The 13,458-nt window shown below is 41.0% G+C and overlaps 1 protein-coding gene across 1 annotated transcript in view; it reads left to right on the forward strand.

Moving 5' to 3' along the window:
• LOC122802130 (pyrimidine-specific ribonucleoside hydrolase RihA-like) overlaps positions 1-13,458 on the forward strand; it is a 295,157-nt gene that overhangs the window by 184,009 nt on the left and 97,690 nt on the right. Inside the window, exon 5 of the mRNA XM_044071812.1 lies at positions 241-475. Within this exon, the coding sequence (XP_043927747.1) occupies positions 241-475 (235 nt within the window). The remainder of the gene's footprint in view (positions 1-240; positions 476-13,458) is intronic.

A 13,458-nucleotide genomic window follows, 5' to 3' on the forward strand; every position in this document is an offset into this window, starting at 1 on the left:
AAACAATAAGCAAGTTACTGTTTCAGGGTAGGTGTTCCTCACCCCGACATTTTTAAGTAATACAGGGTTTACAATTAAAGAAAGAAGTTAGAAGGAAGAGTTGTCTTTATGCCTCTGTCCTGCTGCAGACTAGTAAACACTTTTTAATGAATGAAAATCTTATTCCATTTGAAGTAGAGGCTAAAGCAGAAATCAGATGGCTCATCCTGATCATCCTGTTTTTCTTTTTCCTTCTTCCAGGAATTTTTTACAGAATGGGTGAACCAGGACAGTGAAAAAGCACGGTTTATGAAGAAGATAACTGCGAACTACAAGTCCCGTGTTCCTGGATTTTTTGTGTCCTATGATTCCTATGCTATGGCAGCTGTTATTGATGAAAGTGTCATTAAGGAATACATTCAGTGTGCAGTATCTGTGGAACTAGGTGGCAAATATGCCCGTGGCTTGCTTGTTCTGGATCCACATAACTTGTTAGGTAAACAACACAAGGTCTTCATCATGAGGGAGTGCTATATTGAAAAATTCAAAAAACTACTCTGGCTTGCTCTAAAGTAAAAACAAATTACTGATAAATGATCTTGCAGAAGTTGAGAAGGAATATTTAAATTTTGTTTTTTTGTTTTGTTTGTTTTTTGCTTTTTTTTTAATATTTAACTTGTAAGCCCACTGAGACCACAAACCCTATTTCTGGAATACAAGGAAGTGATTTGCTTAGGGTTGCACAGTACAGGGGATGTTGGGTTTGAAAGCCAGATAAACAGTTTCCGAGCTGCATTTTAATCATGGTGTCACACTGCCTTTGAATTGTTGGCAACAGGTCCACAACTTTGACATTACATTTTTATATTTTATTGACTTTTTTTTGTTAGTCATGTAACTGTATTGTTTAATGAAATGACCATTTTTTGTGGCAATCTTTAGTGTACAGCAGATAAAAGATATGGATCCCATGCTTGTGATTGCCTATTAGACTGTCAATCAATAATGTGTCAATCACTAGTATGCAGTGTTGGGCATTTTGACTTGAAAGATATAGAATGCAGTATGCCAGGGATTTCTCTTTTACCTGGGGTTGTGTGATCCAGGAGTTGGTGTATATAAGGAGCTGAGGGTTTTGGGGGTATACAGTGGGCCCCAATGTTTTTCGTGATTTTTTTTTTGTTACCTTAACTGGAGTTCACAGTTAACTGATTGTGACTTCTTATGATCATTATATATGAGTTGATCACAAAACAATCTGTTTCATTAGAGATAGCCGTTACAAAGTTAAGATGCTTGTACAATAATTGCGCTGCTCACTAGGAGATACAAGAGCAACTAAATCATGCTGTATGAGAATATTGTTGAAATAAGTAAAATAACTATTTAATGCAGTGCATTCTTGAAGTTAGTGATGAGAAGCTATGGCAACATATATAGTGAACACATCAAGATATGTCAGCAGTAGGAGAGTGAGCAAAGAATATAGTCAGTTACAAGAGAAGAGCTAAGGTACCCAAGTGTATGACTCTGAGAGGTGCCACAGCCTAGGAAACTTGAGGGTTTTATATAGTTGTTCATGTGCTGCAGCAGCTTATAGCTAAAAGTCCCCCGAAACCAATGGAAGTGAACGTTAATTGATTGTAGAACATGACACAGCCACAGTGTGGGCATCAGTGAATATAGTGTATCTGTTCAAAAAAATGCAGCAGTATGTGGAGTACCTTTCTTAAAGTCTGATCAGTGTAGGGGAGAAGGAAATTTAGTGTGTAGAGGGAACAAAGTAGTATGTTATATCTAGAATAGGGTTTACAGTAATAGTTTTGTTTTGTAGTAGTTTCAGCAAACTTTATACATGTTGGTGTAGACATTGTCTCATTTTGCCAGTATGATTCAGTATGTATTAAATATACAGCCCATATAGGATAGAGAGGGAAAATAGATCCTATTACAGCAGGAAGTTCATTATAATAGCAACAGAGGTTTCACAAAAGCTATAGCACTAACACTGTCCTCCTAAACCTATTAGTCACATCTGTAACAAGATAGACATTAGTAGTCTAACAGGTGCCATCGTCATAGAGTTAGCTAAAGCATTCAACAGTATCTCCCTCAGTTTATTAACATTACCACCCAGTCCGGCCTACACACTTTTCTGAAATGGTTCAGACACTACCTAAAGAATGTACCTCATAGCAGTCAAGTTTGCCACATTCTGCTTTGAAAAAGGGTTTTGTTTATAACTTCTCAAAAACACAGGATATAAAATAACCACCTGCTTATGGAAAATGTGTAACTTCAGTAGTTTATTTGGGTCTATATTACATAACCGCGGTGGTGGTGCTGCAGTAGCATTGTCGCCTCACAGAAAGACGCTGTCCGGTTCGATTCTCAGCTAGAGCCTCTTCTGCGTGCAGACATGTGTGAATGGGCGTACCTTCGTTGAAGGTTGTGTGTCAGGGCTGGTAACTCGGCACGTAAAAGTCAACTACCAATCATTAGCGGACTGAAGTTAAGCTGTGGCGACCCCTAACCAGGAAAAGCCGAAAGACGCAACAAAAAAAAATTACATAATCAAACATTTGAAAGTTCGACTGTCATATGTTTGACACCATATGATCAAACTTTCAAAAGTTCGAATATCTAATAAATAAAAAATAAACTATACAAAACACCTACCTGAACATTTTAAGCAGGGGGGCAAGCCCCCTTTGCACCCCCCACTCTTCAAATATACCAACTCCGAGATCGTACTACAGTGCAGAAAAGGGAAATCTTCCCATTCCACGCTGTACGGAGATCTTCGTTACAACGTTCAAAAATTCAGTCATATGGTATCGACCATAAGAGACTCGAAATTCTGAATGTTCGATCACTCAATATAGACCTGTTTATTTTAGGATGTTCATCTGAAAGGCATATAGTTAGTGCAGAGGAATAAATCTGTGAACTGTTAACAGATGTCATCCTACAATCCAGGGTTTGTTTCCTTTAGCATCCATTTGCATACCATGTGACTTTGAACAAATCACTTAACCAGACAGTGCTTCCACATAGTGTCTGTTCTGTGAAAGTTGTGTCTGGATCAGTGTTCTACCCTTGTAACAGATATAACAGACCACCCAATTGTGTAGTGAGGCCCATTAATACAGGTGGAGGGTCATCTTGTCTGGAAGATCAAAATCAGTTATTTCCCCTAATACTATTCACCTTGGAGGGCATCACTGCACTTAGTAAAACGCCCGTGTTATTTTCTGTTGATTTTTTTGTTTATATCTATGTAAATTGAAAGAATGTTTTTGTTTGCTTTTTCATAGATTGTTATTAGGCTAACAGCCATTATGGCCTTTGCAAGGCTAGCCATGCACCCCAAACCCATTTGAATCCCAACTATCATGAGCGTCTATATGGGGCAGGTAACTAAAGGGGAGGGGTAGTTAGGATAATATTTTTCTTATTGATGCCCTCAGTCCGTAAGCGACATGGAGACCAGACTGGAAGTAAATTTATGATTTCCCATTAAGTTGTCAAGGTTTTGTTTAAATGGGGTCATGGATGAACTCTGTTTTACACAGATGGGGAGCCTATTTCATAGTGCAGGGATCCTGTGGGACACATACCTGTCTCTCCACCACTTTCTGTTTCTCACAAACAAAATTATGATCTGAGTCTAGTGTTTCTGGTGCTGCTTGTTTTGCACATGTGCAACAGATCCATCAGATATGGGTCAGAGGAAGCCCTGTAAGTCAGACAAAGATCTTCCCTCAGCAACCTGTAGAGACTGAATACAATGACAGACCCTTTAGGTGATCAGTGTAGGACTGAGTATTTATGCCCTGAATTTTTCAGGTGAAAAACCTTTGTGGGCATTCCAGCTGTTGCAAGTGTTTGGTTAGGTACATGCCACAGAGGACATTGTACTCAATGACAGGTCTAATAAGGGCCGAGTAGAGTGGTACTATAACTTCCTTGGACCTGGATGGCATACCATTAACTATAAGTTGGGCTACATAGAATGATTTTCTTACTTTCTTAGCTACATGTTGGTCATAGGCCAGATTGCTCTGTACATGTGTTCCCAGATCCCTTACTAATGGGTCAACTCTTAAGGGAATTGTATCAATGGAGTAATTAATTTGGGTTGACAGTTTTCCAAAGGACATTAAAATGAATTTTTTTGGCATTGAGTTTTAGGCCATCGCTTGGCAATAATCATTTGCCTGTGTTAAACCTACTTGCAAGATGTTGGTGTCTGGAGGAAATCTATAATAACTTTCAATTTATAGTTATCTGTGATTTTGGTGATCCAGAGACCTTGAATATTAGCCTTGACTTCAGAGAAGTACATGCCAAACAGGAGCGGGCCCAGCAACGGATCTCTGGGGTACTCCGCTGGTGACCATTCTCTTGGTGGAGGTGGTCTCAATGATCCTGACTTCTTTCATCTCATCTGTTAACCAGCCAACAATGCCGCAAGTTATGTAGGAATTTATATCTAGCTCGGATAGCTTGTCAACAATGCCTGAGTGGGGTACTGAACTGAATGCCTTGGCAAAGTCAAGATACACAGCCTGCAGTATTTTGCCTTCATCCTTTGCCTTGTTGACACTCTCAAAGAAGTCTACCAGATTAAGTAGGCACGGTCTTCCCTTAAAGCCATATTGGGATGAGTCCAGTGATTGTAGGTTGCCAATACCCTTGTTTATCATTTCCATGGCTTTGCATATTAGACTCATTAGACTGATGGGCCTGTAGTTGGACTGGTTGATAGTCCACCCATGTGGAGAGGAATGACTGTTGTGGTCCTCCATTCACTTAGAATGTAACCTATTTCAGGGCTTTAGTTGAAAAGTGCCTCAAGTGGTCCTGATAGGTTTGCTTTAGACTGTTCAGGAGGCAACCGGAGATGTTGTTGGGACCTGTAGAGGCAGTGTTCTTGGCTTTTGTGAGTGCTGCCAGCACCTAGTCCCTGCTAGAAATTGGGGAAAGTACACTGGAGGGAATTTCACCAGGAGGAGCTTGGGGGAGTGGGGGGGGGGGGGTGAAGTTTGAGCTGAGTTTATCAGCCAGTAGATTTGCTGCATCACTGGTGAATGTGGTACTGTTCACCACCAGTTCACCACACTGCTGTTCTGGACATAGCTAAAGAAGGTGCTGTGATTGTCCTTAGACTGTGAGGCTATCCTGACCTTGTAGTTGGCCTTGTTGGACTTAATTTGACCTCTTAGTTTCTTGTTTAGTCGTATAAGAGAGCACTTGTCTTTAACGGAGTTGCTTTTCCTGATTTTGACCACAAGTTTTTTCTTTTATTATATACCATGTTTAAATAAGGTTTTTACCAGTCGAGTTTGTATTTAGTGTTTGTTTTCAGTTTACTTCTGTTAGGTACTTCAGCATCTATGCAGCCATTCACATGTTTGTATAGAGACTCTGTAAATAATTCTGCATAGGTAACTGTAGTCTTGGGGCTGGGGAGCCTTGAATTTTGACAAACTGTCACTTAATCAGATGTAGTTTGCTTTAGAATAGTTTCTTACTGTTAACTGGTTTAGCTGAGTTTTCTGGGTTGAGTTTTATTTCAAAGGAGATAACTTTGTGATCTTTGTGAGGACATGACATGGGGATGGGGGTGTAAGTTTCCCAGTCTATAGAAGGGTAGTTAAAGTCACCCATGATAGGGTGTTTGGTTGGATGGTGAGCGCCTCTAGTAAGTTTATGTAAGAGTCGTGAGACTCTAGGGGCATAGATGGTGACCTTTAGCCAGCCATGATACTTGTGGATGGATGAGCTCCATGGTATCATCCTGTTTAACTTACCTGGAGGTATATCTGTTGCTAACTTATAATGAGACACCACCACCTTTGTCCCCAGTCAGTGCTGTTGTTTTAAATGTTGGAAGGCAGTATAGTCTTGCACTTCTGGAGTACTTTTTGCCGTTTTAAACCAAGTTTCAGTCACTGCACATATGCCTACATTTTTAAGAATGAGGAGGACTTGAAGGGTGTTGAGTTTTTGTTTAGGCTGCTAGCATTGAGCAGTAACACCTTAAAGTTGCTTGTAGACATTTTCACTATGTTGGTAGTTTTGTCTGTTTGTATTTGCTTAAAAAAGACTCTTAAGAGGTGGATAAAATTTTAGTCAATATCCAAAAGACTGGGTGAGCAGGTTAAGCACATTTTTGGCAAAGCAATGTGGTCTGTTGGCCATGTCCTCCTATACAGACAGACATTGGATCCCCTTGGAGTGACACTAGAAACTAAGCCAGTTATTAAAATGTCATGTTATGTTTGTACTGTGGCATCATCCTCGGTGAAGGTAGAATGCTTCTCAGTGCAAGGCTCATATCTGTCTGTGACACACATTCCAAGAGATCCATTGTCTCTCTTCTGATAGTCCAGTGAGGTACGTCACAGGTCATTTGCTACCATATGGACTAGGATAGAATCATATTGGCACCTGGGGTACAGTGACTTGAGTACGTGATGTTGTGGATCTGGTTCCAGATAGGTGACTAAGCGTTATCCTCAACTTGTCTAACCTGATGAGTGGGGGGCATCTCTGTGTCACACAATGGGGTTCCCAATGGCAAGAGTATTAGGTAAAGTATATGCTTGCCTTACGGGCTTTGCTCTTGGGGATCACTGGGTGAGGGCTTATGTGAGATGTTTGGTGTTTTTTTTGGTGTATGTGTCGTGATTGCTGAAATGCAGTTTCGCCATTAGGCAGCTTTGGAGGTCTTTGAGATTTATGAAGGTTTCTTTTAAGAGGCTCAGCATAAGACAGATCTGTGTGGGGTAAGCGGGGATGTGAGAGGGATGTAGTGTTGGTACTCTTGATAACCTCTTTTGTTTGTGAGAGGTTTGCCTCCAAGGAAATGGTGTATTTATATATATCTCACATACTGTTATTTTTTTAATGATTAACTGGTTGTACATTGCCTTAGGATGCCCAAATGTACGATGCTGGCCACAGAGACATAAGGAAATTGCATATCCATGGTGTCTGGTCCTGTAATATGGTGAGCTGTTTAGAATTAAGGATTGTGTTTTAACAGGGGTCTCCTGTGGTAGTTTCTGGGGTTAAGGGCAAGATGTTATATAGTGCTAGGATTTGGAAGTACTATTAAATGTACAAGCTAGCAGCTGTAAGCTTAATTCCTCACATTTTCATGCCGTTTATCATGTTTTGGACCTAATTCTAACTTTATAGGGACATGTAACTGTCTAGGCATCTACTGCTATATAGGGCACTGCTGCACAGTGGGCAGCTCCAAGCAAACTTGCCTGAGTTACAGCAGAGTAAAAAAGTTTGAAAACTGAATCCTGTGCTTTCTAGCCAATAAGTGACCACACTTGGAGCTCCCTGGAGTCCTTCCCAACTCAGACAGACTGGGTAAACACCTTCTATCACAAGGTGGATGATCCTGAAATTTCTTATGTAAAAACACAGTAAAGGTAGCTCTCAAGTGCAGATTAAACAACAAACAACCAAGTCCCTGGGTAATTCTCCCTTTTGCAAGGTAATCTGGAGGCAAACAGAAAAAAACAACACACAGAGAAATTACTATTTTTGCCACACAGTTGTATAAATACTTAAAAATGATCAAAACATCAACTATCATACATGAGGCACACCTGGAAAGAAATGAGCATGTGATTTTAATAAAGAGAGCATTTTCAGCAGATATTCAGCAGAGTATCAGGGACAAAGGAGTGAAGGGCTCCAACGGTGATAGAAGGGGGAAAAAAGATAGTAATAGTAGATTTGTGGTAGTAAGGGGCTACTGGCAAGGGAGGAAGATTATACTAGCATGTACTTATATTCCGCCTAAAACTGTTATTATGGAGCTTAAGAAATTTTTGGGAGAAATAATCAGCTTTCAGCAGGGAGTATTACTTATAGGTGGGGACTGGAACTTGTTTTGCAACAGTGAGGATGTATGTAGAGGACTTTGAAAGAAAAATGTAACGAAAGAAGGTAGATTCCTGAAGAAATTTATGAAAATATTTGGTATGGAAGAAGGTAATTCAGTACTAGGAACTCAGAAAGAATTTACATATTATTCCCCAAGGTACAATAACTAGGCTAGGCAGAAATATTTCACAGGAATAATGTGCATTTAATTGAAAGCTTCGACACGCATCCAATAACTATTTCAGATCATGTACCAATAACAAATAATATAAAAATGCAGGGTAATGAAGTTCAAACGAACAAAACAGTTACTCTTTCCTTGTTTAAACAGATAGGCTGAGTTAATGTTGGACTTAACAATATCAGTTAACTATATGAAAAATATGTAAAACAAGTACTGTAAGAGGATAGGGGACAATTAGCCAGTGTGGATACTCCACCCCATTGGTGGACAGTTAGTCATATTCAAATGAGTTGGGTTTTACTTCCACCAGTTAAACTGGCTGATTGACCCCTTCCCTCATAAAGCCCTTATAACCAGGGCACAGCTCACTGTAAAACCATAAAAATTTGACAACAAGAACACACATCCATTTGTGATGACTAAATAAAACATTTTTCAAAAAACTGCTCCAGTTGCCTTATTACTTGGGAAAGGACTGGTAGATAAGCCATCTAAGTAAGGTCAGCTGTGAGTCAGATTTGCTTGTATCCCAAAGTCTTGTATTACCTGATTTGAAGGAATGTTTTAGAGCTACACATTTAAAGCTCATAACAAGCAGAAAGCTATAATTCAAAGTGGAAAGGGATGATGATGAAGCAGGGAGAAAATTAAGAAATAAGGAGAAAGTGGGATTTTGGATGCAGATCCATAAGGAAAATAACAGCTGTACAGAATATTATATTCATAATGAAGCAGAAGGTATTGTAAGAACTAAGCCGACCCAAGAATGGAGAAAGAAGATTATGCCGAAAGGGATGTTTGCAATTAGGGGTACAGAGGAAAGGCAAGAGGGGGCTGGAATTTTATGGAGAAAACTGGTGAAAGAACAAATATATTGGGAGCAAATAACTAGGGAGGGAGGAGTAATGCAGTGGGAAGAGGCTAAGAAGACATTTGGATTGCAGGCTAGAGACCACCTTCCCTTTCAGGCTTTGATATCAGAGTATAGACAAAGAGAAAGTGATAAGAGAATCCTAAGTAAAAAAAAAAAAAAACACAAGTAATCTCCGTGGTATCCCAGAAGTCTCAAACAACCCACTAAACAAGTATAGTGGGTCCAAAAACAAAACAGTGTAAGAAACTTCTCTGTATGGAAGATTTCAGTCCATATATCTCTAGTTAAACACTGTATATTAATCAGATCAGACAATAGTAGTAGAAGTAGCGAACTTAAACTCGTCTTGTCAAAAAAATATATAATTTGAAATAGTGTACAGAATTACTAAGTATTCGACAGTAATCCAAGCAAGGCAGGCAGTCTGTTTCCAGTCGAAAATCTTTTATTAAGTACACAGACAAGTTACAGCACAATAAACCGCCTCCCTTGCCTGATTAGAAGTACATATATATTTAGAAAGCTTGTGAGGAAACTATTACTTTGCTATTTTTGTTTTACTTGGATCACTTGTCTTCCACACAGAGAAATTCCTTACACTGTTTTGAGAATCCTAAGTAAAAGAGCAGCTCTGGTACAGTTTTTAGTTGAATTTACAACAGAAGCTGCTGTTAAAAACAGATAATTAATGAGGCATATAAAACACTGCATGATAACGATAGGACTCAATCACAGGAGGTTAGAAAAGATTGGAAAGAGATTGGTTAAGCAGTTCACAAGGAAACAATGTGAGGACATGTGTATGCCCTCAAATATGTAACAAAGTCTAGAAGATTTAAGATTTTTGCTTGAAAGTGTTTCCATAGGCATTTTTATACCACAAACAGACTCCAAAGATGTTTTCCTCAGGTAGATGACTAATGTTGGAGATAAGATGGGGCAGAACAAGGTAACTGGGAACATATATTTTGGGAGTATAATGAGTTGCCAGACTTTAAAAATTCCCTGTAGAGTACTCTGTCAGAAATAGAAATGGGTGAGCAAATGGGTGTTACTAATAAAATATTTATCTGATGTTGTCCTTTTCATTCTTCCTCACTGTTGGGTCTTCGGATCCAACTCGGCCGCATTCACAAGACTTTAAGATCCGAGTCTCAAGCTCCTCCCTTTCCCATAATGCATCATACCTTTCCTAACTCCTCATATCTCATTTGCTGCCATCCAGCACAGACGTGGTCTGCTAGTCTCGTGCTTGTGTAAGGGTTATGAGTTACGGATTTTCATATATTTGCTTCCTTTTGGTTTCTTCTAACTTTTTATCTTGAATATAATACTTTTCTTGTGCTAAGCTGCTCATTTTGTCCTTTCTGTACCTCCCTTCCCATACTTGGTTAACGAGGGCATTAGTATTCCCTCCCTCTCACCTCCTTCTTTCACTTTCCTCTTCGTTGTATATAAAAAAACTTTCTTTTATATATCTTTATCCTAGAACATTTCTGGTAGTATTAACTAGCATAGGTACCGCTTCTCTTGCAGTGTGTGTGTGTGTGTGTGTGTGTGTGTGTGTGTGTGTGTGTGTGTGTGTGTGTGTGTGTGTGTGTGTGTGTGTGTGTGTGTGTGTGTGTGTGTGTGTGTGTGTGTGTGTGTGTGTGTGTGTGTGTGTATGTGTGTGTATGTGTGCGTGTATTGTTTCTATTGGCGTAGTTATGGCTGAGTTCAACAGGTTTCAAGAAATGCACCTCTTGTGGGGACAAAATACCAATCTCTGATGCCCACAACAGGAGTGTGTACTGTCTTGGGGCGAGGCACTTAAATGCTGAGTGCAACACATTGCCCTTTCTGATATGAATAAATTAATTTTGAGAGGTCTGTTACCTTCTTCTGGGACTCAAATCCCATCCAAGCATTCAACATCTGAAGAGCTCAAGAAGTGAGCCGTCTCACCTTCCCCATGGGCTTCGTCTTCTCAAGTTGAGAAAAGACACAAAGTATTAGATCTGACTTCTTCAAATCCGACTGATACAGACCAAAACTTCCTCAGATCCAAGAGTCTCTTCGGATCTGACAGTTTCTAGACTGGCAGATAAGTCTGCCCCTTGAATCTGATCGTCCTCGGATCCTAACATTTCAAATCCCAATGCAACCCTGGATCCGGCAGACTTCGTTCTGATACAGAGCTCTGCCCCGCTCAAGCCTCCCTCTGACCCTAAGCCTTCGGATACGAGGTCTCTGAGCCGTACACCAGTTTGACGCAAGCCAATGTCTCCAGCTTTGACTAACCAGATTACTCCTTCACCAGCTAAATCTATGAATTCATCAGTATCCTCCAGGTCTTCTGAGAGCGTTTCTCAATTGGACACGGACAGGATGATGATAAGTTTTCTCAAAGCTCAGATCTAGATGGGGATTTTGCCATCTCCATCCCTTTCTGGATCCGTGAGAGCTCCAAAGCCATTAATTCAAGCTCCTCTTGCAGTTCGACCTACAGTCTCAGAATTCCAGGATGCAATTCCCCTGAGAGAGTCGTCGTTGGGTCCCAGAATATTCCTTTCTTCAAATCTATCTGTTTTCCAAACTGTGTTCCAATACCCTTGGACTGGAGTAGATCCTGGATCAGAGATGTCGGCACTGGCTCCAGGATGATGGCTTCGGTCATGACTTGATCAAATCCGTCCATCACCCTAGGGGCCTCAACCTTTAACAGGTCAGGCCTGGCTCTGTCCAGAGGCTTTGGCTCAGGGTTGGACTTCACTCTTTCTCCTCCAGTGGATTTGGCTGCAAGGGAGGAGAGGGAATAGGTAACAGAGAAGACTTTCTCTAGACCAAGAGATGCGACTCCTCATCCTCCGGATCTTGCCCAATCGTCATCTCATCTGAGATTTGATTCCATCCTTTGTACCATTGGTTAGCCCCCCAGACCACTTTCTGGCAGGGGGTCCCTACTTGTGATTCTTCCCCTGATCATCCCACAGAGGAGGGTCATTAGAAGAAAACGTGCAAAAGGAGGCAAGTGGACTCCCCCCCCTTGAAGTTCTTAGCCGAGGACACTGATTTCGATGAAGGAGAAGGATCCCCCAAATCTCCACCAGACAACATCTCCTTTGGAGACATCCTTGAACTCCTGAGGCAAAAAGGCAGCTGGTCTTCCCAAAATTTTTCTTCCAAGGAGTTGGTGTTTCTGGAGGCTTTCTGGGTGGCCCGTCTATGACCTGGATGTCTCCCCTGGGGATGAACTTATTGGTCTAGTTTCCTGCTGGATATGGATGAAACCGGACAGAAGTCGAGCCAATCCCTAAGTATCCTGATAGATTCTTGGGTCCCCCTTCTAATCGCTTATTCTGGTACAAGGGTGTCCTAGTTGATGCCATTGTGGTGTTGGCAGCCACAAAAAACTCGCCAAAGAGAGCTTTTTTGTTCATCCCCCAAACAAGGAGTCTCTGGCCTTGGGCAGGTACTGAAAGAGCATGTACTCCTCAACTACTTCATGTTGAGACCTTTAAACTACACGGCACATTTTACAAGTCTGCAGAGAGATCTGGTCAAGGAGCTAGCCAACTCTCTGAAAGAGACCTTGCCGGAGGTGAACCTTAAACATATTTCTCCACAGTTGGCAACTCTTTCTTCCCTGGCAGATTCCTTGATGAAGCTGATCTTGCACTCTGTGGAAGGCACCTCTCAAGCAGCTGGTAAAGGCATAGCCATTATGAGACATATCTGGATGTGGCTTTGCGATTTTGCTGAACACTTCAAGGTGCCATTCATTAACGTCTCCTTTGATGGCTCCTCCTTGTTTAGACCATTGGTGAAAGAAACCCTTACTCACAGCGAAAAAGATGGAAAGACCTTGTCTGACATAGGGATCAAGTTTTTTAGCCCCCAAAGGACCTTTTCAAGGAATCAGAGGGGGGTAAGAAGCTTTTGTTTAGAAAATCTCAAGGTTCTTTCCAGGACTCATGTGGGGATACCCTTCCAGAGGCACAGGAGGAGGTTTTAATTGTAGACTCCACCCAATAGGCAGGGAGGGTCCTCAGAATCAGGGCTTTAGGGAACCATTTACCGATGAGCCCTATCAGCACTCCTGAAGTGCTGCCTGACTGTCCACCTCAGGAGGCAGTTGAGGGACATCTATCCCTGAACCTAGATGCCTGGACAAACATCACAAACAGCAATTGGGTACTAAAAATAATATCCAGAAGTTATTACATTTCCTTTTCCCCTTCACCTACAAGTCCCGCAAGATTACTCCCCAACGTGCCACCTAGTCATTGGGAGTCTTCACTTTGAAAAGTTCAAGAACTTCTAGAGAAAAGAAGCATTCAAGAGGTCCTGACCAAACAATTAGGATATGGAACTTATTTTCACTTCTTTTTGGTGCCAAAGAAAACAGGGGACCCAAGACCAATTTTGGATCTCCGCAACCTCAACCTATATGTCAGTAAGTCTAAGTTCTGAATGGTTACATTTTGGTCCATTCTGTGCTTCTATGCAATTGGATGTGTTCTATAGA

The sequence above is a fragment of the Protopterus annectens genome, chromosome 5.part0, assembly GCF_019279795.1.
Source record: "Protopterus annectens isolate FY-2018-M chromosome 5.part0, PAN1.0, whole genome shotgun sequence".
NCBI classification, from domain to species: domain Eukaryota; kingdom Metazoa; phylum Chordata; order Ceratodontiformes; family Protopteridae; genus Protopterus; species Protopterus annectens.